Source organism: Trichoplax adhaerens, genomic scaffold (genome assembly GCF_000150275.1).
Source record: "Trichoplax adhaerens TRIADscaffold_7 genomic scaffold, whole genome shotgun sequence".
In the NCBI taxonomy this organism is placed as follows: Eukaryota; Metazoa; Placozoa; class Uniplacotomia; order Trichoplacea; family Trichoplacidae; genus Trichoplax; species Trichoplax adhaerens.
In genome coordinates, this window is record NW_002060949.1 from 4,275,712 (window position 1) to 4,298,785 (window position 23,074).

Consider the following 23,074-nt stretch of genomic DNA (forward strand, 5'->3'; position numbering starts at 1 on the left):
CACGACGAGGTACTTTTTTTATTTCTACTTTTTTAATAGTAAATGTCTTGAAAATGTACCGATTACTTCTCCCTGTTCTTGCACTATTACAGCCAAGTCTTTGAAAATTTCATTCACGTTTATGATATCAGCCTTGAGAAATACCGGACAAAAGCAATTTCAGTAAATGGAGAATACAATTGGAAATTGCAACTAATTACGCAATTCGTCAATTAAGTTGTATAGTACCTCAATCGCATGAATTTGCCTACTTCTCTCTTCAATGAGTTCAGTATCTTCATCTAACTGTTGCTGCTGCATTTTTAAATTATCTAATTTTTGTCTATGACAATAATTTTTATAATCAATCTCACCATTTTACTATACGTATTAATGTAAATTCAAATATTACCTTCTGTCTTCTTCCTCGACGAGTCTTTGTTTCTCTTCTGCCAAGTAGGGATCCTAACATAAAATGCCAAGACAGTTGCATTTACTACTACGTGCAGTAGTTTCATATTTATCCATCATTCCCATGTCATTGGCGTAAAATGCTATTCAGTCATTGTGTCATTAAATTTTGAACAAACCTCGCCTCTATGAGTGACTTCATAATTGCGCTTTGAGGATAGAGGAGTAGCTCTTTCCTTTTCGGCAATTTTCTAGATTAGAAAAAGTACATGTGTGTTAATACTTAAAACTATAGTGTTCTTTTTGCTGAATTACTCGATCCTTGATAGTTAACTTATTGGTACTTGGTAGTATTACCGTTTGCGAAGTGCTGTAGGATTTAACGGCCGTCATAAAATCGCTCTTCAGTTTATCGAATCTTAATTTTTCCGCTTTCTAGTCGACATATGTAGTGATAAATTTATATTATTACTTTACTGATAATTTCATACTGTAGAATAGCAAATATTGGTCTAAATCAGAGCGATTGACCAACTTCAAAACCGTCCAAACTTGAGGATGATTCCCTAACTAATCTTGTTGTCTCATTAATGGTAGCATTAGTCGATTGTTGCATATCACGCCTACATGAGGTAATTTTAAAAGTAGTTGGGAAGATTTTGTCAGTTGTTTTTACAATTATTTTTAATAGTTATAAAATGTACGTTGACAGTATAGCTGAAATGAGTGAAAGTACTTTGCCGCAATATCCGACCAACTTACAATTTTACACGCAAATCGGTTCCATCTCTAGTAGTTCCAAGTTGCTTAGAGAGCCGGTTGAGAGAAGTAACTATAGCACAAAGATTCATAAAGGAATAATTATATATTAACGAAAGCCCTTCCTAATATTCCAAAATTGACGATATACTGCACGTGTATGACAAAGTATTAGACTTTTGCACTGTAGAGATAAAAGGTTGCAATATTAATGGTATGGTATTTCAATAGTCTGTTTTAAAAATTTTGTAATTTATTATACTCTTACAACTGACATAAAAGTGGTCAAACGTTGCAAGTAGATTCTGTATTTATTCTCCTATACAGTAGTCTTATTAAGTGCAAATCATCATTGATATAAGGACTTTAGGTATCTAATATCTAATTATAGTTGTATTCTCTCAGTTGCATTGCTGTTCATTAAAGGAGATTGTAGACTGTTACTGTAAGATATTAGTTTTGCTATAGTCTGAACGATATTTGTAGATAGTATAGAACTGCAGCGAAAACTGTACGCTATTGCGGTTAATTAGTAGCTCAAATTTCTTTGTAATTCACAGTAATTTATACTGTAATATTAAGATATCACGTATCAGAAAATTAAAAGGTATAATATTAGTAAATAAGGAACGAGAATTGTAGATGATCAACATCTGATAAGATAATACTTACCATTTCTATTTATTTCAGCAATAGCAGATGAAATGTTTTGAGAAATGGTATTAAATGTACTTCTTCCTCTTCCTGATATTGGAAATATATAAATAAAATAAAATTTTGAAAGGATGTCAGGGTGTAATTGACAATTGCGATATTACAAAGTCAATTTTTTTTATAGTACCTACAAATACAAGTATGATGATGTAAATGCAGCAAGATCTCTCAGTATTATAAGTCTTACTTAGGGAAAGATTATTAACTGTAGGTACTACTGTATTGTGATACGCAGCCATCCTAGGATTTGCAATATACTGTAATTCGCTTTTCAATATATATTCTCCGCATCAAAACTATAGTATCAACCTGTAAATTGCGATATACTTATACAGTAAGTATTACATCTTAATCTTAATTTTAAGTTACTTCACCATAAAACAGCATACAGTACTCTTGGAAATAAAGAGACAGTATGTGTATAAGTTGCAGATATGAAACGTAGAAATCGTAACATCATTAATTATTACACCACGGTATACTGGATAGTGTACAGTAATGTACTGGTAAGTATTTCATCTTTTCAACAATCCGGTAACTCTTGATATAATTAGACTGCAACAGAGTTCTGTCCGCTATTACTGTAGCCTATTGTTTGGTATAATTCTATTGCGAGGATTCAATCCACCAGCGTATAAATGAAACATTATTGCAGAGTATTGCTGAAGGATAAGTTTCAAAAACTACGGTCGCTTTATCACCTATCCGCTATCATTATAATCTATCCACTTGTTTTACTAAAACAACTGCTCATACGAACCGGGAAGGTATCCTTGTCCACCTAACGTTCCATAACCTGGCGGTTGATTAGCAAATGTTGAATTGGCTGCAAAATCACCCCTTGACATTATTATGATTGCGTAGAACAGTGCTGCTTGTAGAAATAATAATGATAACTATTTACTGTTGAAGAATAATGATCACACTATTATTTTTGCCACAGGTTCTAAAGTATCGATCAACAGTGTCATTCGATAATACACATGAAAGGGTTGCTTCCTGCTACACTTTATCAAGATCGTAGTGATCTTCAACTACTTTCCAAGCAGTTTGGCGTTACCGATGAAATACCTGGTACAGAAATAGAAATTAAAATTTGACAGCTTTGGATAGATACGTAGATAAATAACAGTATCAAGATGGAAGCTATCAAGATTTCTTGATTATCATCAGATCTGCAGCTACAGTGTACAATACTTAAGACTATAGAGCATAGTACTGTACACTGTACACTGTACTGTACACTACCGTACAGTACAGACTGTACAGTACCTACGGTAGACGGCTTTATTCTAGTACTGTACACTGTACTGTACTGTACTGTACTGTTGGAGCCGCAGATATTTATTTACGGCTTCAGGCCACGACATTACGTCATGTGCTAAATACAGTACTGTACACTGAGTGTACAGTACATAATCAGGCACAGTACGCGTGATACAAAAACTGTGCTCAGTACAGGATGGCACAATAACAGGATCTAGACTAGTCTACAGTATGGTACAGAACAGTATAACTAGTAGTAGAGAGGTCTCTATAGTAGCAGGCATGCGCGAGATTTTTGAGGGCAAGCTTCCAACTGGGCATGGGTACGGTGCAGTGAGTTCCAAGTTGGCTCCAACTTCCAACACTTCGTTTTAGTCTACGTAGCCATGGTAATGCCATGTGCCATGCGTATGTAATAAGAAATACCTTGAGCAAGGTTGATTTTCTGGTGATCCAAAATCTAGCTATCCCTAGTATTACTAGCCCGTTCGATTGACAATTGTAGAATTTACTACAGTCTCGAGGTGCTCAAAATTTCTCTACCACGAGTATTACGCAAACGGAGAAACGTCTTTCATACAAGTACAGTATAGTAATTAATCGAACACCTTCAGTATATTAATGTACATATGACACATACATTACTAGTACTGGAAGATGTGTCGATTATTTTCAATTCACGTGACAGAAGAACTGCAGACTGCAATAGTTCATATCAATATATAAAAAAAAAATAAATAAATAGAAGTATAGAACACCATCAACTAATACTTGATGCATTTTGGTTCTATAGTAATCGATTTATCATTTTGAACTTCATGCTAGGCATAGGCTAATATTAGGCAATGTAGGTCATTCTATTAGTATAACGCTTTTAATGATCGAAAGCGGATAATTTACCGCGTTCAATTAATTTTACGCCGTACAGGATTGAATGCTGTAAAATATTCAATCCACCCTCGTAATATCAAAACAGATATACTTTACTGCATTCGATTAATTTTAAGGAGTATAGGATTGAACGCTGTAAAGTATTCAATTCATTCTCGTAATATCAAATCGAGATTGATATTGTTTTCATTTTATACTATTACATTGGACAGCGGTAAATTGTCCGCGTCAAATTGTCTTAGATACGCTAATGATATAGTAAAATCTCCAGTAAATAGTTAGCTGACAATTATTTGATTATCATGGAGCCAAAATTCAATACAATTCATTCATGCTATAAGATGAGCTTCGCGTATTACAATATAACAACTCTGTTAGCCGTTTGCTAATAGATGCAAAATGTAGTTAACTGCATTTATTGGTAGGGTAAATCGATAACTGATGCAATTGTAGGCAGATACTGTAGATAGATACAATACACGTCAGTCAATTTAGGCAAAACAGACCCGGCGGCTATATTATAACCGAGTAAATTTGCTCGCCATGTATATAGATTGAGACGACCATAGAAATGATTGCAGCCCTCATTCCTTCATAGATAGTGTATAGTAATAGCGGTAAGAAGAGAGAGAGAGATGGAACTTCTACTGATTATACACCCCTAGTTTTAAATTAATTAATCATATAGAGTATGTAAGTAAAATAACAATCGATTTCTATTTATTTATTCGTAATTACTGTATAACAGGTGCCAGTTTAGGGATCGATCCACTTATTACAGCGAATTTCAAGGCGAACAAATACAAAGCATCAACTTAGCAATGTTAACCGAAACTATTTTGCCAATCGTGATTAGTCAACATTTATAAATGATATTCCATAAAAAATGAATAAGTAAATTGTCCTATCAACAGCATCTTACTGTATACTGTATATTAATTTATCGATTATTTTACTACTGGTACTAGTTAAACGCTATGACCATGAACCAATAATAGCTAGCATTTTTCATAATATGAAGAATGCTATTATTATGTTAATCATTCTTAAACTATCATTGTACTAATAGCGACAATGTGCTAAATAGTAAAATATTGATTAATTATACAGTATCTCCATCGAGTTATATCAGTTACTCAAACTTGGAGTTGCTAGGTAGAGATAGACCCATTCCAGTATAATCTTGAATTTCATTCAAGCATTCATAACCATCATAATACTATACACCACATTTTATTTATTGTTTTGTCCAAAAAAGTATTGAACAATAGTCTATTTTTTTGCCTGATTTATTTGTCTACTCTATCGTTCTGTGTAGGATATAAGGCGCAACTATCATATTAAATCTTTTTAACGCACCAACATTTTACTACGTAGACAAATCAACAAATTTCAGTAATTATAATACAAGAAGTTCTTATTATTCAATTTAGACAATAACAATGCATTGAAAAAATTTTGAAGTCAATACAAAAATCGTCTCATTGTCGCTAAGCAAGTTGTCTACCTTTCTAAACCTACGACAGAAGTTTATTAGCTAGAGTACGATTCGATTGCTTTAATTATTAATATCATGACCGTATTTTGTCCCCTATATTAAAGAGAAAATATGGACAGCAAGTGAGACTTACAAGCCTAATATTTATTGGACAAAAAGAATTGGTGTAACGCCGGACTGTGTAAGTAGAGATAAGCAAAGAGGGAAAAGAGAAAATCACATAGTCATTACAATCAAACGAGTTCTTTTTACTTAGAATTAATCAACTAACTACTGTGACAATTATAATAATTGATCAATCGATAACTAGTACCAATGGATAGCTTACATATAAGTCATCCAAATCGCAAAGTTCAATTCAACACGGATATCAATGTTAAGCCAATACCGTCTCGAAATTTATCGGTTAAAAGGCATTACTATCAAAATTATAGCCTTTCTAACATGACAACGACGATAAAACACAACAGCAGCCACTTTCATGAATCGGGTTTGTATAAATTATCAAGTCAAAAGGATAGAGATCAAGAACAACGTGAAATAATTGATCATAATTATGATGATCGTTATAGTAAGCTCTATTCCATACCAATTAATTTTAAGTGGCAAATTATACCAGATCCTAATCTCAGAAATCAATGTATTCATAGCAACAATCATGATGGCAACAACTCCTCATCGATATCGGTCCTTAGTGATCAAGTGAAACGAAATCAAAAAGCCTACTTAAATGGTCGAAAAAATAGGCAAGCTGTTCCTAAAGAATTAGTTAGCTTATGCAATGAACACATCCGACGAAAAAGCATGATGATTAAAGTTAGTGATCCTCCTAGTCTAAGTCGGTCTTTATCACGCAGTCGTAGTATTGATGTGAATAAAAAACCATCGCAAACTTCTACCAAGCCATTATCACGCCATCCAATTAAAGTAAATAGTCTACCAGTAATTCTCCCACCTGCTATCAAGATTGATTACGCTGCCGATGATACTAACGATAATCATCATCATCAACAACAGCCACAACCACCACCACAATCGTCATCATCATCAGCATCACATCACTTTACTCGACGTCATCAAAAATCGTTTAAACCATTTCGACCAAGAACAACGTCAGAATTGAATATTTTAACACAATTTAAATCAACTGCTCCGGTCAAATACTCTTGGTATTATAAACCATGTTGATTTTGAATAACTAATAATTATGGTGGCGGATAATAACAATACAAATCATCACTGATGGATAGGTTCTTTTCTTCTTTTCACTATAAACATATTATCTACCATATCAAAAATTGGTAAAGAATTTTATCGAAATGTTTCAAAGAGCTAACTTAGCTCGAAAAGAAACGGAATGATTTTTATCAATTAGAATTAGAATTAATTCAAAAATTACTCATGTTATGCTAAACTATAGTTAGTATTAAGGCATTTATTTTAATCAGCCACTTATGAATAGTAATATAAATTTTCAAATCTACGTACATCCCCTATTTAGGTGGACGTACCTGAGTACTTTTACATATAGAGTATCTATGTTGGAATAATATTACATCAGATATAAAAATGCTATCACAAAAAGTGAACAAATGCAGTATAGTATACATTATACGTCTCTGATACAAACTAAGTTTACTTGTAACTGATGTTGATATCTAATGTACTCTAAATTTGTAAACCTTGTAATTATTGTAGGAATATAAAAATTCATGATTAATCAATACGATCGTATATTTAGTCAATAAGTGTACATATACATCATTACTACTAAATTGAATATTAATCAATCTAAACTTCAAAGCCCAGATTCTATTTGGTACGTCGCCAGTTCTATAAAAGTAATCTAATCGATATGTACTGATTTGATAAATTCATTATTATATAAGCATTCATAAAAGCTGATAATAGCAATGTTGCATTCAACCAGTTGAAAAGCTGATGTATAACCGAAAACTTCACTGTTAGTGCCAATCTTTTACGAAATTTTCAACATATTTGAATGAACTCTTTACGAACTGAGGCAAGAAGTGTAGTAACTGAATACGGCACTTTTAAACTTCTCCGAAAGGAGATTCGAAAGATCTATTGGCATTTAATTATTCTCGATGCTTTAAAATCGATCCTAATAGCCTGCAATTATCATGTATTATTTTATGGTAGTTTAATGATTTTCTACTTAACCAAACTACTATACATACTATGTATCCAATGCATTATGTTATTTATTAGCTATCATTTTGCTGATAGATCATATCCTTTGCGGTTTATCAATTTTCGGTATACCTATGCAGGCCATTACATGTTGTTATCCTCTATAAGCTATTTATGATAATCTATTAATGCTGTGAAAAATTTATCATAAATCTATTCATTACAAGCACTGGACGTTGTATAAAGTGTTATATATATATATATATATATATTATCAATGCCATAAATAATATTAATATATCATTATACAAATAATCGCCCATTATTTTATATAACTTACGAACACTTAATGAATTTTTTAAACCATAAGCACGTTAAACGATTACTTGTCACATAATTAATTATTTTAAAAAGTAGTGTAGAATGTTAGTTCAAGGAGAGTAATTAATTATGTAAAGTCTTACTCTCATTTTTATTAATCGATCTTGACCCAGATCAATTGCGATCTTCAATATGAACTGCTATCGGTATACAATAACCAATATATTGCAACGAATGATCATATAATAAAACATACTATCGCAAAATTTTTTACCATTCTTTCAGATTCTTTACGAGTATTAATACGTCTTATTCTATATTTTCAAAATTTGTTACGTGATACTCTAGAAAATATAATGTTTCACTAATTCAATTGAAAGTTTACATAACTTTAATTGAAATATGATGTTAGAGTTAAAGTTAGTCCTTTAACTGATTCGTTTCATTATGAGTATACTCGTAATTTCACTATTCATATTTAGTGGTTTTGACGATTGCCATGGGATTAATCAATATCACTACAGGATACAGCGCTCCTATGTTTACACTACACTATATGTGTATTTTGCGGTCTAAATACCTCAAAAATTATATAATTATACCAGGCATTCGATTTCGCCGTAATGAACATAAACAATAATTGTTGCACTTGTGCGGTAGCTTTGAGTAAAATATTTTGATACCCAAGCATAATATGGGGTTCATATTTGTACAAATTAATGCTTACTCGTATACAGCATTACTAATATAATCAATTTACCTAGTTCTACTTACAAGGCTACGTGTGAAGATTATTCTTGCCTGAATTTGCTTTAAGAAAGTGAAAAATGCTACCAAAAATTCATTAATTGAAACATTCCGTCAGAAATCTAGGCTAATTCATTATCAGAATTGTAGTGATTGAGCTTATATACTCTAGCTAGGTCTTATAAATCGTAATATTTAAATTTATACTTCATATTCACCAGCTATCTGATATCCGAATATTATTTATTTGATGATCTGCGTATACTATAAGATTGTAGGAAAGGTAATATACTCGTACGCGTATGTGTAAATGTTTTTTATTCCTGGAGTTAAATGAGCGAATGTAAGGTTACGATTGAAATTGCTGTATTTATTTTTAGACATTATAAGATTATTTTTTTATCACAGCAATTGAATCCGTTAATCGGATAAATTATTTGAGGGTCCTAATTCAAAGTTTTATTATTAAAGATGGTTAGATACCTATGTTACACGGTACGTGTTATAAGAATTTAGAGAGTCTTAATACACTAAAAACAAGTGTTGCTTTTAAGCAATTTCTGATTAATCATCTAATTCAAAGATTAAATTATTCTTAAATTTTGAAGATAAATCCTTAGTAATCCGAATACTGGTTTTAGCTTGAGATAAGTCTAAATTTGTTTTAGCTTGCTGATTTTGAGAGTTGTCATCATTATCTAGAACTTTATTTACAATTTCATTATCATCTGCACTGGTAAGCGAAGGAATATCTTCAACAGGAGATATTAATACTTTCGTATCCGGACTAGTCTTAGTTGCATCGTTATTACGGATATCTACCGATGTTTCGATAGATTTTAAATCGTCTATTGATGAAATTGAGTCATCTTTTGGGGTGGCTTTCACAGCAGAACTGCTCGTTATAAGGTTTTCTGAAGTAGCAAGTGTTATTTTCTCCTCACTTTTGTTTGCATTACTAATTTCTTGTTCGTTTTTATAAGATTTTTGATCACCGTTGTGGTCAACAGAGGATTTGGTAACGTCTTTTTCGTAAGAATCAGTCATACTGCTTTTAACTTTTTCCACATCAATATTGACTACCAATTGTTCCGAAGTTTTCTCAGCGACTTCTGCTGCCACTTTATAGTCACTACCGTTGGCCTGATAAAGTAAAATATAGAAATTTTTATATCAAGCTTCAGCCATAATCGAAATGACAAGCGCAATATGAGATGTAATATTATCGCACAGCTTTTTAGTCAAGATGAACTAGGGAAAGAAAAGCAATTCGCGGCATATGCCGTAAACTTACCCAGTTATCATTTTCATTCTCTTGTGATAACATTTCAATATTTTCTGGAGTTATAAAAAATTTTTCCTACGCGAGATCAGAATAATTTTACTATTATACAATGCACTGTTCAATATATATGCCATTAAGGTATCTATTGAATCTCTATGTATAGCAAATAAGTTACCTCTAATTCACAGGGTGATATCCCTGCCATAAATTTTGACCACTGATATTTATAACTACTATCCTTAATTAACTTAACAACTAGATTGTAGGGCTTTATATCAATATTGCAACTATTAATGTTGAAACACCCATCAATAAATTCAGTGTATAGAGAAAAATGCTTGATTTCTCTTTCAGTTGTATTAGTTGCTTCTGTAGCCGAAAATTCTAATGAGAACTAAATAGATAGCGACGATATTAATAAGTAACATATATATGAACATGTAAGAAGTGAATACGGTGATGAAAGAAGCTACCTGTCGTTCTAAAAATTTGGATTTCATTGTAGATGAATCAATATCTTGCACATGAATTACAAAGACAACTTCATCGTCAGTTTGAGAATATGTATATTGTGGGCTATTAACTTCATCTGGTAAACGAAAATAATCTTCATTAGTAAGTCCATTCAAAGCTAGTAAGAAAGAATAACTAGCATACTTTTGATTGGTTTACTTTCCGATGAGTCTTGAATCTGTAATGCAACGGAAGACAATGCTAACGTTTTAGCAATATACTGTATATTAGCCGGTAATGTCATCGTTGTAATTAATTTACCGTTACTGGATTATTTGTTTCTTTGCTCGGTAAGACGGGTAAGGTTACAATAAGACACTTTTTCAATGTATCAAACTTTGCACTGCCATTATCAGTATCAACTGGATAAGGAAGCGCAGCACTAAGATTATAGTTTGGATCTTTATGTTGCAGCGTTATATAGGTCTCGAAGACATCGAGATCTAATCCAGTTGCTGAATCCTATTAAATGCATAATTTGATACATATTATTGTCGATCATAATTCCTAATATCCACGGATATTGCTGCAGTATGATTACAGAGTTCGTAAAACATACTAGTAATGGTAACTCAATGGAAACAGAAAGTTCATTTGGTCGTGTGCTTGGAGCAGAATCCCTAAAAAATTCGTAACTTGGTTTAATGAGTCGCTACAAAATTATTCCTAAAATGGTTGATAATTGTATTAAAGAAATGGTAAATTCTACCTAGAGTCACGATAATCTTTCAAATCAAAATTACTGCGTTGAACAATTGTATATTTAGGGGCAGTAGGGTCTTGCTTAGATTTGCTATTATCCTTAGCTTGGTGTTTTCTTTGTTCTTGCCTTTCCTTCAGTTCGTCCACAGCTTTATAAGGATTAGGAAATTTTATTGGACTATCTTGATCATCAGGTGGTGTACGGTGTCTATTTAGATATGAAAAAGATGCATACTGAGCAAAAAATTATTATTAGGCTGTATCATTAATTATAATTATCAAAGCGAATTCAGGATTAGTGAAATGTATAGAATACTTCATTGGTGAGAATTGCTATACATGCCTCTTTTGATTTATTCCTTATGACAGTGGGTGAAGGGACTCCCTTGTAAGCTAATTTTGGAAATTTTAAGTCTAGAATATATTTAATTTTAGAAATTAGTTATAACGACTCACGCACGTGCTATTTCATTAACATTTGTCCTGTGCCTTACTTTTTCTATCTAGCTTTTTTTTGAATTCTCTCTCAATACCATCTAGAGCCGTATCGATCAGAAGCTGCTTCAGTCTTTGATCCTACAGTACGTAACAACCTTTCGTGAATAGACCAGGCATAAAGATCTAATTCACAAAATGATGATAGAACTTACATTTTGAGATTTTTCATAAATCTCCTGATGGAAGACTGCGTCACAGACATCACAGCTATTGTGCGCTGTTAGCAAAGATATTAGAAAGTTATCGTACTTTCATTTTTCTGGTATGTGGAAATAAACATAACATCGATGCTGTTTTGAATTTAAAGTGTTTTAGTTATACCTTTATCTAAATCTTCTCGAATGGGCGCTAAACTATATGGGATTGACCATTGTTGACCAGGTCTAAATTATGCATAATTGATTATATAATAAAATAAAATTTATAGAATAGTGTAGAAATAGATATTAAATCAGGGCTAATAACTTGTGATAGACTACCTTTTGGATCCGTCTGGAGAAACTTTTTTTGAAGTTGCTGTAGCTTTTGCAACTGCATCTGACCAAGCAATATTAATTAATACCTTTTTCTTCGTGTCTTTATAAGCTGTCTTGACAACAAATCCAGGCTATAATGATGAACGAAAGGATTAGTGAGTATATAGCCTAGTATTATCATTGCCTAATTAGCGATGAGTTGATATATACATGCGTGACATTAATCTTCATACATTTACCATGATATCATTAATCATTTATTTAATAATAATTTGTAACATAATTAACACGGGTGTTTACAGTACGCACTTTAGGATGGAGAAATTTAACATCGACTCCTCGTTCCATTTCCATCATGGCAATTTCCTCTTCATATTTCTATAGGTAATAATTGATAAATGCTTTAAAATTATTCAGGCAATGTATCTCATGTAACGATGATGGAGGTATAAACATGGACTTGCGTCACAACAACCTAGGTTATTTAATTTGTTGGTGTTTATGTCATGCTGTATTCGACTGTACTGCTCAACATAAGAATAGCACAGAAGAGAGCTGCTAGTTATGCAATATTGTATCTGCATACAGTATATAGTCCTACCTTTCTATTTTCTGGATCCGATATCTCTTTTGCGTAATCAAAAAACATCTTACGAAATTCTTCATTTTCGAACGCTTTCTTGAATCGATCCGATTCCTAGAATCAATGAAGTTGTTTTGTAGTTTCCAATAGCAACGATTACTTTTACAAGATATTTTTGCATTGCTAAATTTATATCGTATCACTGTGTAACGTAGACATCCTTATTTTGCAATATTCGATATAATCATATAATAATTAGTCAAATTTTACATCTTTCGTCAGTTTTAAATCGCTTTTCTTATCAGCAGCCATGTTTGCAGTTCAATTTACGAGCTGTTAACGCGTTTAGAATTTTGAAATGGAGCGAAAGGAATATTCGTACAGTACTGTACAGTACAGTCAGTACTTACAATTACTACAGTACAGTATACTGTACAATACTGTACTGTACACTGTACAAACAGTACTGTACACTGTACATACAGTACTGTAGTCAGTAATTTAGGCATATGACATTATTTATGCTTGTAACCTATACAAAGCAATGTATATCATTTATGATTCGTGTCGTACAGTATCTAGCCATAACGAAGCTACAGTACTGTACTACTGAACTGTACTGTGCTGTCCCGTACGCGTATAAAGCTCCATAGAAAAAGACTACAGGACATTGTGCCATCGCTAGCGTGTACAGTGATTGAAACTATAGACTGTACCGGATCCGCATGAATGCGGGTTTTAAGGGCATGATCATTAGGTAATCCAGTAGTAAATCACATGACCTAACATGGCAGACTTCCTAGCTGAAAATAATTCTTGCGGTCAAACTTTGTTAAAGCTTGTCAGTCGTGGCAATGCAATTATTGCCGAGTTATTGCGACTATCAGATTTTGTACCTGCAGTATTTAAATTAGAAACTAGAGAAGAGAGAGAGAGATATGGCGATATAATTATTGATTTTTCCTATTTTAAGACCTCAGAATATGTCGAAAAGAAAATTGAGAATTCACCTGTAAGTACGCAGAAATGATTGATGATGCAGTATTGTATACGTATACAGCATACATGTATATATGTATACATATATTATAGTTAGGGCTTGGGATAGCTGATGAACTGTTTTATCATTATCCAATTCTAAATCGTTAAGATTGTTGTCACTTGGTCAATCCTTCTAGAAAGTAGAATATGATACACTACCATAGCGTAATTAGGACAGTAAAACATGCACGACTATCATGGCATAACCCTAGTTTACTTATAGCTGACAGGTCCTAATATTGTAATTTAAAGTCTACAGGTAGAATAATTATACAGTAATAGCCAAAATACTATACTAGTCAGATAGATATTAATGACTGTCATGATTAATTTTACAGGAACTACAAGATTTCGATGAAGCTTTCCGGGATAATAACTTGGAAATTTTAACTAGATTTTATTTAGCGTTTGAAAGTGTGCACAAATATGTTACCGACTTAAAAAGGTATGTTGCATCCTACTGGTTTTGACTGTGCATGACGTGAATGAAAAGAAAGTACTGAATTATCTGTTGCATCGTAATAAACGGAAAATGACTGCAATAGAAAATGAATGATCTTGTGAATAAAGTAATCTTATAATTTTTAGTAAATTGATACTGTTTCTGATATTGTATAGCTATTTGGAAGATCTAAATGAGGGAATATTTATTCAGCAAACGCTAGAAAGTGTCTTATTAAATATCGATGGCAAACAATTAATGGTAAGTTAATTTCTTAGGTTAACTCTTGTTATAATAGATACTGAATTGGCCTTACGTGATCTATTGGATGATTGCTTTCTTAGTGTGAAGCGTTATATCTCTATGGTGTTATGTTGCTAACCATCGATTGGAAATTCGACGGTACTGTTCGAGAAAGGTTGCTTGTATCATATTACCGATACTGGTAAGGCCGTTAAATGTTTCATTTTTGCTAATTTATTCAATCACGTTAAAACTGTATGGCTAGAACATGCAGCAATTGACAACAAAATCTTGCGTAATTTACTCAATTATAGCGCCGCTAAAGATGCTGCTGAATCCAATATTGATGATGTCTGTAAGTTACTACGTAGTACTGGTTACTCACGTGCGCCTGGAGCTAAACGACCATCGAAGTATCCAGAAGAATATTTTAGGTCTGATAGAATACTTCTTTCCATCAATGTACCCATTATACAGTATTTAGATGAGTAATCCATAACAAACAGCTTTGCAACCTGTATTTAGGCGTGTACCTGTACCGAATGAGTTATCGAAAATGTTAATAGGAAGATTACGATCAGATGATATTTATAATCAGGTAAATTAGAGCCAGAATTTTTGTTGCCTCTTTTTTAGTAGTGAACAATTTTATCGATGGTATGTTGATTTCATCTGGCACAGCGATCTAACGTAGTTATTCCTATCAATAAAATGATAATCTATGAGCTCATGCATCATTTATGACATTACAGATTACTTCATACCCGATACCTGAACATCGCAGTACTGCATTAGCAAATCAAGCGCGTATGTTGTACGTTATCTTATATTTTGCTCCAGAAATGTTACATAACGAAAGCGCAAAGATGAGAGAGATAGTGGATAAACACTTTCCTGATAATTGGGTAAAATAATACTGGATATACTTTCTATGAAATACCATGGCTTTACGGTGTTTTCTTGGCCATTTACTTAACCCGATTATTATTATACGTATATTCTTCTTTCCAATACCTTTAGGTAATAAATGTCTATATGGGACATTTAGTAAATCTAGTAGAAGCTTGGGAACCTTATAAAGCTGCAAAAACTGCTCTTAGCAACACCATAGCACAGACAAATCTAAGAGAATTTGTAAGAAAATGCTAACCTTAAAATTAGCGCTGATTTTTTGATTACTAGTTCCACAATCAATAATATTAGTCTTTAAAATTGAAGCAGCTAGTCTTACAATTATTATTTATATATTTCTAGGCTGTAAAGTTTGGTAAAAGTGTTCGTTCCTTAGATTCATCGGTGCGTAATTATAATAGATTAGGTTGCGCCTTTTATTGTTGGCCTGCGGTATAATGCAATTGTGCTAATGTAAATTGTAAAGAATTACACTGAATTTACCAGAATTATACTTTATGTTGTAAAATCTAAAAGTGTATTTTAATTTAATTTAAGGTTCTTAAACTTTTAAAAGAAGGTGCATTAACTGAAGATTATGTTTTGGATAATATTCCAAAATTAATGCACCTTATACGTGAGTGTAACGTTACTCTACGCTGGATAATGTTACACATTACTGATGTCGGTATGTAATTATTATAATAGTTACTAATTTACTTTGATAATTGCTTAGCGAATGTAATATATGATTGCATTTATTCGCCTTGTGCCAGTGCTGTATGTTTCATAATGATTGTCATTCTTACCATTCTATTCCAAATCAGGTGCAGATAATATTAAGAAATGTCGTCAGTTACGTGAAGCTGTTATAGTTGGATCTGAATTTAGCCCTAAATCTCTGTTTGACCTGTTAATTGACACTTCACAGCTCGAATTTGTTATTAAAGAGGTCAGAGAATAATGGGATGCAGTATTTCATTTAGCCAGAAACGAGAAACTATACATTATTCTTGTTAATTCTTCGTACATACAATTAATTGCAGATGTTTAGGAATATGCTTTCCAAGAAAGAAAGTGAATGGGAATCGAGTAAAAAGGAAAGTTCTGAAAGAATGGAAGAGCTTGGCGAAGTTTTTTCTGGTAGTAAACCTTTGGCTCGGATAGAAAAAAATGGTTAGATGATTTTCGATTTTTAGACATTGTTTCACGTATACAGTTGTCATGTTGATTAATGGCATACTTTTATATATCGCGGTGTACAAACTAATTATAGCTAGCCTACAGGCTTGGTTTACAGAAATGAAAAATCAGATTAATTTACTGAACTATGATGATTCCACATCTGCTGGTAGAAAGATCGTTCAACTAATACAGGCCCTGGAAGAAGTATGATTAAAAGACTTTAAAATATTTTAATAACCATTCCATTGTTAATATTTTCGATGTCTAAAATAGTATCATCGAAAATTTTGGCAATTTATAGGTCCAAGAATTTCATCAACTAGAAACGAATTTGCAGGTCAAGCAATTCTTAGCGGAGACTGGGGGTTATCTGCGCAAGATGCTTAGAATAATAAATATTAAGGAAGAGGTACTGACAAGTTAGCGTAAGAAATTTTTGAAATTGTTTTTTATCCCCTTATCCCCTTATGTGCTTGCTACTAACTGAATGTCGTAAAAACTTCAGAACCTGATCAGTTTAGATATTGTAGCGGATATGTCATACGCATGGGAGATAATTGACAAGTATGTTTGTTCTTTTTTACTAATTGTAGATATTGTGTTAAATGTTATTTATCTATTCTATCCAAATAAGCTGCAAGAGATCTTTAATTAGGAATTTGTTGAATCTTTTAGCTTTACCGAACTAATGCAAAAAGGTATAAGAAAAGATCCTAGCTTGGTAACTAAACTAAGGGCTACTTTCTTGAAGGTTAGTAGGATATAATCCTTTGAAATGATTACAGTAACTGACCATGTATGCTGAACTTAACCGTTAATGTTATTAAACTATGATCTATAACTTTAAATAGGCTGCGTCAGCTTTAGAATTACCTTTAGTTAGAATTGGCCAATGTAATAGTCCTGATCTTAGGAGTGTCTCGCAATATTATTCAGCTGAGCTTGTATCTTATGTTAGAAAGGTAATTCATATGCTGTCAAAGATGTAAATTTAATCTATGATCAACTGGTTCTGTCAAAACTCAAGAAATTATTATATTACAGGTGTTGCAAATTATACCTCAGACAATGTTTGCATTACTTGGAGAGATTGTGAAATTGCAAACTATGAACCTAAAGCCGGTAGTCTTTTTAGATGAAACTAACAAACATTGTATTCGTACATATTATGCAAGCATTAATATACATTTTTGTTTAACTATCGCAATCAGCTTCCTACTCGTCTCGATAAGGATAAATTGAAAGAGTTTGCTCAACTAGAGCAGCGACAGAAGGTATTGCATACAATACAAAACTATACATGATTTATACCGTATTGTAGTATTTCCGAGTTTAGGCTGGTTCATTATAACATCAATGGAAAAGTTATCCACTTCTTCAAAATGAACTTCTCACTCTTTGGTTATTTAGGTAGCTAAGTTGACACATTCAATATCTATCTACACGGAAGGAATCTTGTTAATGAAGACAACTTTAGTCGGTATTATCAAGGTAGTAAAACTTGCTTTAGTAATCCATTTTTTGTATTTGACCGAAAATATAGTAGATATTTAGATTATCCTTTTCGATCATTAAATTTGAGGTCGATCCTAAGCAACTACTTGAGGATGGAATTCGGAAAGAGTTAGTACTACGGGTTGCCTTTGCGTTACACAAAGGCTTAATGTTTAATCCAAAATCAAAGGTACTGTCATTATATCTATGAAGAATGATTTTCCTTCCCATAGCTAACTACGAGTATAACTTATTGAGTGCCTTGATTCAACCAGGCACATGAGCTACTACACTGTCTCAAATCTTTACAAGCAATTATGGATGGATTTAAGAGATCGTTCGAGTATATCCAGGATTATGTAAATATATATGGATTAAAGATATGGCAAGAAGAGGTTACTATGAATATATTATATCTAGGTTGAGGCATTGGCTTCTTATCGCTTTCTAATGTATGTTGTAGGTCACTAGGATTATCAATTATAATATTGAACAAGAATGTAACAGTTTTTTAAGAAAGAAGATAGAAGATTGGCAGTCAATTTATCAATCAACCGCTATACCAATTCCACGTTATCCACCAATGGGGGACGGTTCCGTAAACTTTATCGGCAGGCTAGCGAGAGAAATATTAAAATTTACTGATTACAGGTAAGGACTATATACTACGTCGTATGTATCTTTAATGAAGACGTTAATGAGTTTTAAATTTTTAACATTACTTTTAGAACTAGCTCTTACATCAACCAAATGAATGCATGGTACGACGTGAAAACAAAGGAAGAACTAGTTAATATTAAATTATTTTCACAATTACAGGTACTATTGTACGGAACGTATTATATTCAGGTCATTTGTGCTATAGTATATCACAGATATGACTATTTACAGTAAGTGCTCCTAACTGTTTAAAATTTATCCACCTAAGGTTAGTCTGGGTACTTGTGGACTAACAGGACTTGATCGACTATTGTGCTTCATGATTGTAAAGGAATTACAGGTGTTCTGATTTAATTTGAAATTTAAAGGGTAAATAAAATTTGCTTACTAATTAGGAATTGTTTGATAAACTGGATCGATACAGAATTTCAAAGTTTTCCACGTTAAAAGAGCAATGAAAGATGGAATGTTTTGTACTATGTTGAACTCTTTGAACCAACAAATACAACCAACAACAAAATTAGTTGGTAATTATCTCTTTACATCTATTTACTCATAATGCCAGAAGCCTTAATATAATATTTCATTTTAAGGTAATGCGTCAAAAATTTATTCTCTTTTCATCGCTAAAATCGAGAAAAAATGGCCTTTATATTCCGCAATCATTTTAAGGGTGAATATAACAATAATTGGCATAATGAATATTAGATTAGAGTAATGGCTATGTTTATTGAACTTTTAATGGGAGTAATCATGGTATTTAAACGGTTACAGGTTGGACAAATGCAATTGATTCGCTGTCAAATCCTCCGGGAACTTAATTTTTCTTGTAAATTCGACTCTAAGATGTTATCTGGTTGCTTAGAGACTTTCAACAAGTATGCTTTAGCTAAATTAAAACATAGTTGAACCATCGATATAACTGTTACTATAATAATAACAATCAATGTAGAGCGATCCTAATGGATATACAGAAACATTATTCCGATCCGAATTTACCCTATCCCGGTGAAGATAATCCATTGTTGTTCGAATTAACAACATACTTAGAAACTGCTGGAATTGCTAATCCTCTTAAGAAGGTAAACTTTGACTATCAAATTCGAAAAATGAGGTTAGATCTTGATTACGAGTGTTTCAAATTAGCGCTTAGAATATTTTTTCTTTCAAGATTTATGTCACCATGAACAACATCCCACATTTATCACTCTTCATTTTCTCCTTCGTGCTGGCTCAGCTGCCTAAGTTAACTTTTGTTAAAAGTGCTGGTATGTGCTTTTTGTTTATTTAGCCCGTATTCCATCTTTCAAATCTGAAAATTGTAATATGTTTCAACATTTCCTCTTTTAATATATTACATTTCACTTTTGCAGGTGGTCTCTTTTGCAAGAAAGTAAATGATCCTTGTGACGGCGCCCCATTTGTTGCAGGAATTGTGACATTACTGCAGCAATTTCATACGAAAAATACTGATGTATTTTTACAACTTATCGCTCAATACTTACGATCAGTAATGGATTCTTCTAGTTCCACGTAATAATTACATCCTTGTGCTATGTGTATATTTTAGCTGAAATCTCATTGAACTATTGTTATTAAATAACTGCTATGATCTAATTGCAGGACCAAAAGTAGCGATTTATCTCCTGATGTTACGAACTGTTTTGTATTCTTGGATAATTTCATACACTATGCTAACATTCCTCGAAAGGTTTGTATAAAACAATCGATAGATCAAATTCTTTATAATTAGATTACCTATTTTTGTCGGTATGCTATAAACAAGCATTGCTAATGGATAACAGCGCAATCTTTGTAAGACAATATTAATTTTTTTATTGCTTGATATCATTCATATTATTTGATTAGAATATCGAAGCGATTTTCCCGGATTATGTATTCAACGAATTTTATCACTACGTTAGTAGCTAAGAAATGAACCAGCTATCATTAGTTCTCAATATAGACATTTTCGTTATTTCGAAATTTAAGTGATTCCCTTGTAACATTGCATTAATGTCATATGATTAAACGATATAGTGCATTCAATATTAAAATCTCGATTATGATATCAATAATGATGTAATTCTATAGTGTCCTAGTTGTAAATTGGTGAGTCCTGAATTTTAAAAGTAGGTTATACTAATATATAAACGTATGCTCTTCAAATAAAGACGTAATGTGTTAGATATACATGGAATAATCCGTAATTCGTTAGTTCCGGCATAAATTGGATTGTCAGTAAACAATTCTAGATTATTTACTATATCATAATACACATTTATGGATACATTGGAAATGTACAGTCAGACAAATATCTTTGCTGACTAAACTTAATTGTATCTTATTAGTATTGTTATTTTACATCATGGCAGATGTCGGCATAGAGCATGTAGAAATAAATTTGGTCGACATAGGAATAAATTTTTTACATAGATTCATGAATATTTCTTATTTTTATAAATAGATACAGATACCATGGAGATTTAATTCCAATAAAATACGGATAAAATTGCGTCAGTTATAACATTTTCTTTTCCTATCCTTTTTTATTAAGGAGGGGTTTATACCATTGTAACCGATCACTTTGATAGCGAAAGTTAATATGAATCCATAACGTAAGCTTAATTAATCATGACTACCCTCAATCTAGGCTTGCATATACGATCAATTTTAGAGTAGATGTCATTGATACAATTTCTTCCATTCAGCCCTTGCTTGTGGTATAATATAATAAAACGTACAAGTCATCAAGTGATATATATGAGCATTATGACACCAGTATGTTGTAATTTATCTCATCGTTTAAGATCAAATTTATACGTCTTCTGATCTTAGCTTGCTAGTTAAATACATAGTTTACCACATGTCAGCCATGAGATTTTATAAAATTATGATGCCCAAATTATGAATGTTCCAATTCCGTTTCACTTTGTGAATAACATTGATTTATTCGCCTAAAAGGATTCGGCGGCAATCTTTCTTTCATAATGTTAGGAACGAGTAATTGATATCGAGCATTACCGTTATCACTATCGTGACTGGCTCTTCGTGATTTTTTAAAACTAGTCCATATTATAAGTGATATTATTAATAGGAATATAACTAGCAGTATAACTAAGACCGATAGTATTTTACAAATATCAATTTTTTTCCAAGTTCTATCTTGACTTTGTTGCACTATAACACAGCTGTGGTTGTAATATCGGTGTAGCGAAAGATCTGATGTCGGCGTTTTTATTGTTACTAAGATGACGAAAATGGCTATAAATAATAATGTGATCGCGATTAGTGCTATGATTAAGCATATATTCCTCTGAACAACTACCGTAAGAGATTTTCTATCGTCCTCATTTTCATGTGTTAGGTAGTGATAATCGTTGATGCCGTATTTTAAAAATTTCGTCTCATCAGATAATTCTCTGTTGTCTTTTAAACCATCCATTTCATAGAAGTAAGTGAATTAAAATGAATTAACTGAAAGGAGCGAATGATCTTGAACCGGTAAATGGTATCGTCTATAATTGAAATGGACAGGAGGATGCTTGCGAATAATAGAATACCGATATTTCGATCCGTTGCTGTAAATACTGTAGAAGAGTGTTAATAATTATATCTCAGAATAATAACGAATATCCCTTGAAGATAACACATTAGGATATAGACAATAACTACTGGATGATCAAAAATTGAGTTCGCAAAATGAAGCTAGCGAGAATTAAAGAACTGATCCATCACTTTACTCTGTAGTTTTCGATACCGTTACGAATAACAAAGGGTATTGTTACTTTAATATTAACTGCATGTCTGCATCGTTCAGTGATCCTGTACTAATACTCTATAAATTTATAGTTTCTTGCTTACGATTTAATCAAACAACCGTACACAATGACCAAGGAACAAAATAAAATAATTAAAATGACAATGCCTGATAAATGGATTGTAGCCTTTTGTCTATGCACGGAGTTAAATTGTATTGGCTATATTAAAGAGTAGAAGGGTGAGGGGTTTGAAGTTTTAGGACAGTTAATATATAATGTTTTTTTTGCTAATCAAAGACTAATTCCATTATTAATAATATCAAAGTCGCTATATCGTACACAGCTTCACATATGGGTAACAATCTTAAATTTTATTTTTTCCCACATTAGGCATAATATAATAGAATGAATAGATCATTTGATACAAAACAATTTTTAGACATGTCGAAAGTAAATTGAAACACGTAAACATTGCCCTAGTGCTTTTGTAATGAAAATCAAGTATATGCCTTAATAAGAATACGCTGAGTATTCTAAAAATCATCTTAAGACCAGATAAG

General features: G+C 32.3%; 4 protein-coding genes across 4 annotated transcripts; 2 read left to right on the forward strand and 2 right to left on the reverse strand.

The window, feature by feature from the left end:
- Nucleotides 1-24: 24 nt before the first annotated feature.
- Nucleotides 25-2,711, reverse strand: TRIADDRAFT_58273 (uncharacterized protein; the record flags this gene model as incomplete). Its single annotated transcript, XM_002114409.1, has 9 exons — nt 25-132; nt 229-322; nt 392-444; nt 570-641; nt 748-825; nt 926-1,013; nt 1,153-1,222; nt 1,822-1,893; nt 2,624-2,711. 9 exons carry the CDS (start codon nt 2,709-2,711, stop codon nt 25-27), a joined length of 723 nt encoding a protein of 240 aa, XP_002114445.1.
- A 3,251-nt stretch (nt 2,712-5,962) lies between these two features.
- TRIADDRAFT_58274 (uncharacterized protein) lies at nt 5,963-6,706 on the forward strand (the record flags this gene model as incomplete). Its single annotated transcript, XM_002114092.1, has 1 exon — nt 5,963-6,706. One exon carries the CDS (start codon nt 5,963-5,965, stop codon nt 6,704-6,706), a length of 744 nt encoding a protein of 247 aa, XP_002114128.1.
- Nucleotides 6,707-9,304: 2,598 nt separating this feature from the next.
- TRIADDRAFT_58275 (uncharacterized protein) lies at nt 9,305-13,109 on the reverse strand (the record flags this gene model as incomplete). The annotated part of the gene is made up of 16 exons (XM_002114410.1): nt 9,305-9,883; nt 10,035-10,100; nt 10,201-10,419; nt 10,499-10,614; nt 10,683-10,758; nt 10,800-11,000; nt 11,098-11,158; nt 11,248-11,474; nt 11,557-11,654; nt 11,735-11,816; nt 11,891-11,955; nt 12,060-12,121; nt 12,218-12,345; nt 12,524-12,592; nt 12,816-12,911; nt 13,068-13,109. 16 exons carry the CDS (start codon nt 13,107-13,109, stop codon nt 9,305-9,307), a joined length of 2,187 nt encoding a protein of 728 aa, XP_002114446.1.
- Nucleotides 13,110-13,584: 475 nt separating this feature from the next.
- TRIADDRAFT_27621 (uncharacterized protein) lies at nt 13,585-20,685 on the forward strand (the record flags this gene model as incomplete). The annotated part of the gene is made up of 33 exons (XM_002114093.1): nt 13,585-13,809; nt 14,177-14,283; nt 14,457-14,541; nt 14,625-14,725; nt 14,838-14,957; nt 15,049-15,121; nt 15,276-15,428; nt 15,544-15,657; nt 15,778-15,819; nt 15,973-16,102; nt 16,242-16,366; nt 16,461-16,590; nt 16,691-16,803; nt 16,901-17,008; nt 17,105-17,163; nt 17,275-17,350; nt 17,451-17,561; nt 17,644-17,724; nt 17,811-17,873; nt 18,010-18,093; nt 18,182-18,283; nt 18,369-18,488; nt 18,557-18,744; nt 18,822-18,912; nt 19,022-19,093; nt 19,178-19,280; nt 19,347-19,426; nt 19,528-19,631; nt 19,706-19,835; nt 19,925-20,021; nt 20,127-20,286; nt 20,377-20,464; nt 20,623-20,685. 33 exons carry the CDS (start codon nt 13,585-13,587, stop codon nt 20,683-20,685), a joined length of 3,498 nt encoding a protein of 1,165 aa, XP_002114129.1.
- Between the last annotated feature and the right edge of the window lie 2,389 nt (nt 20,686-23,074).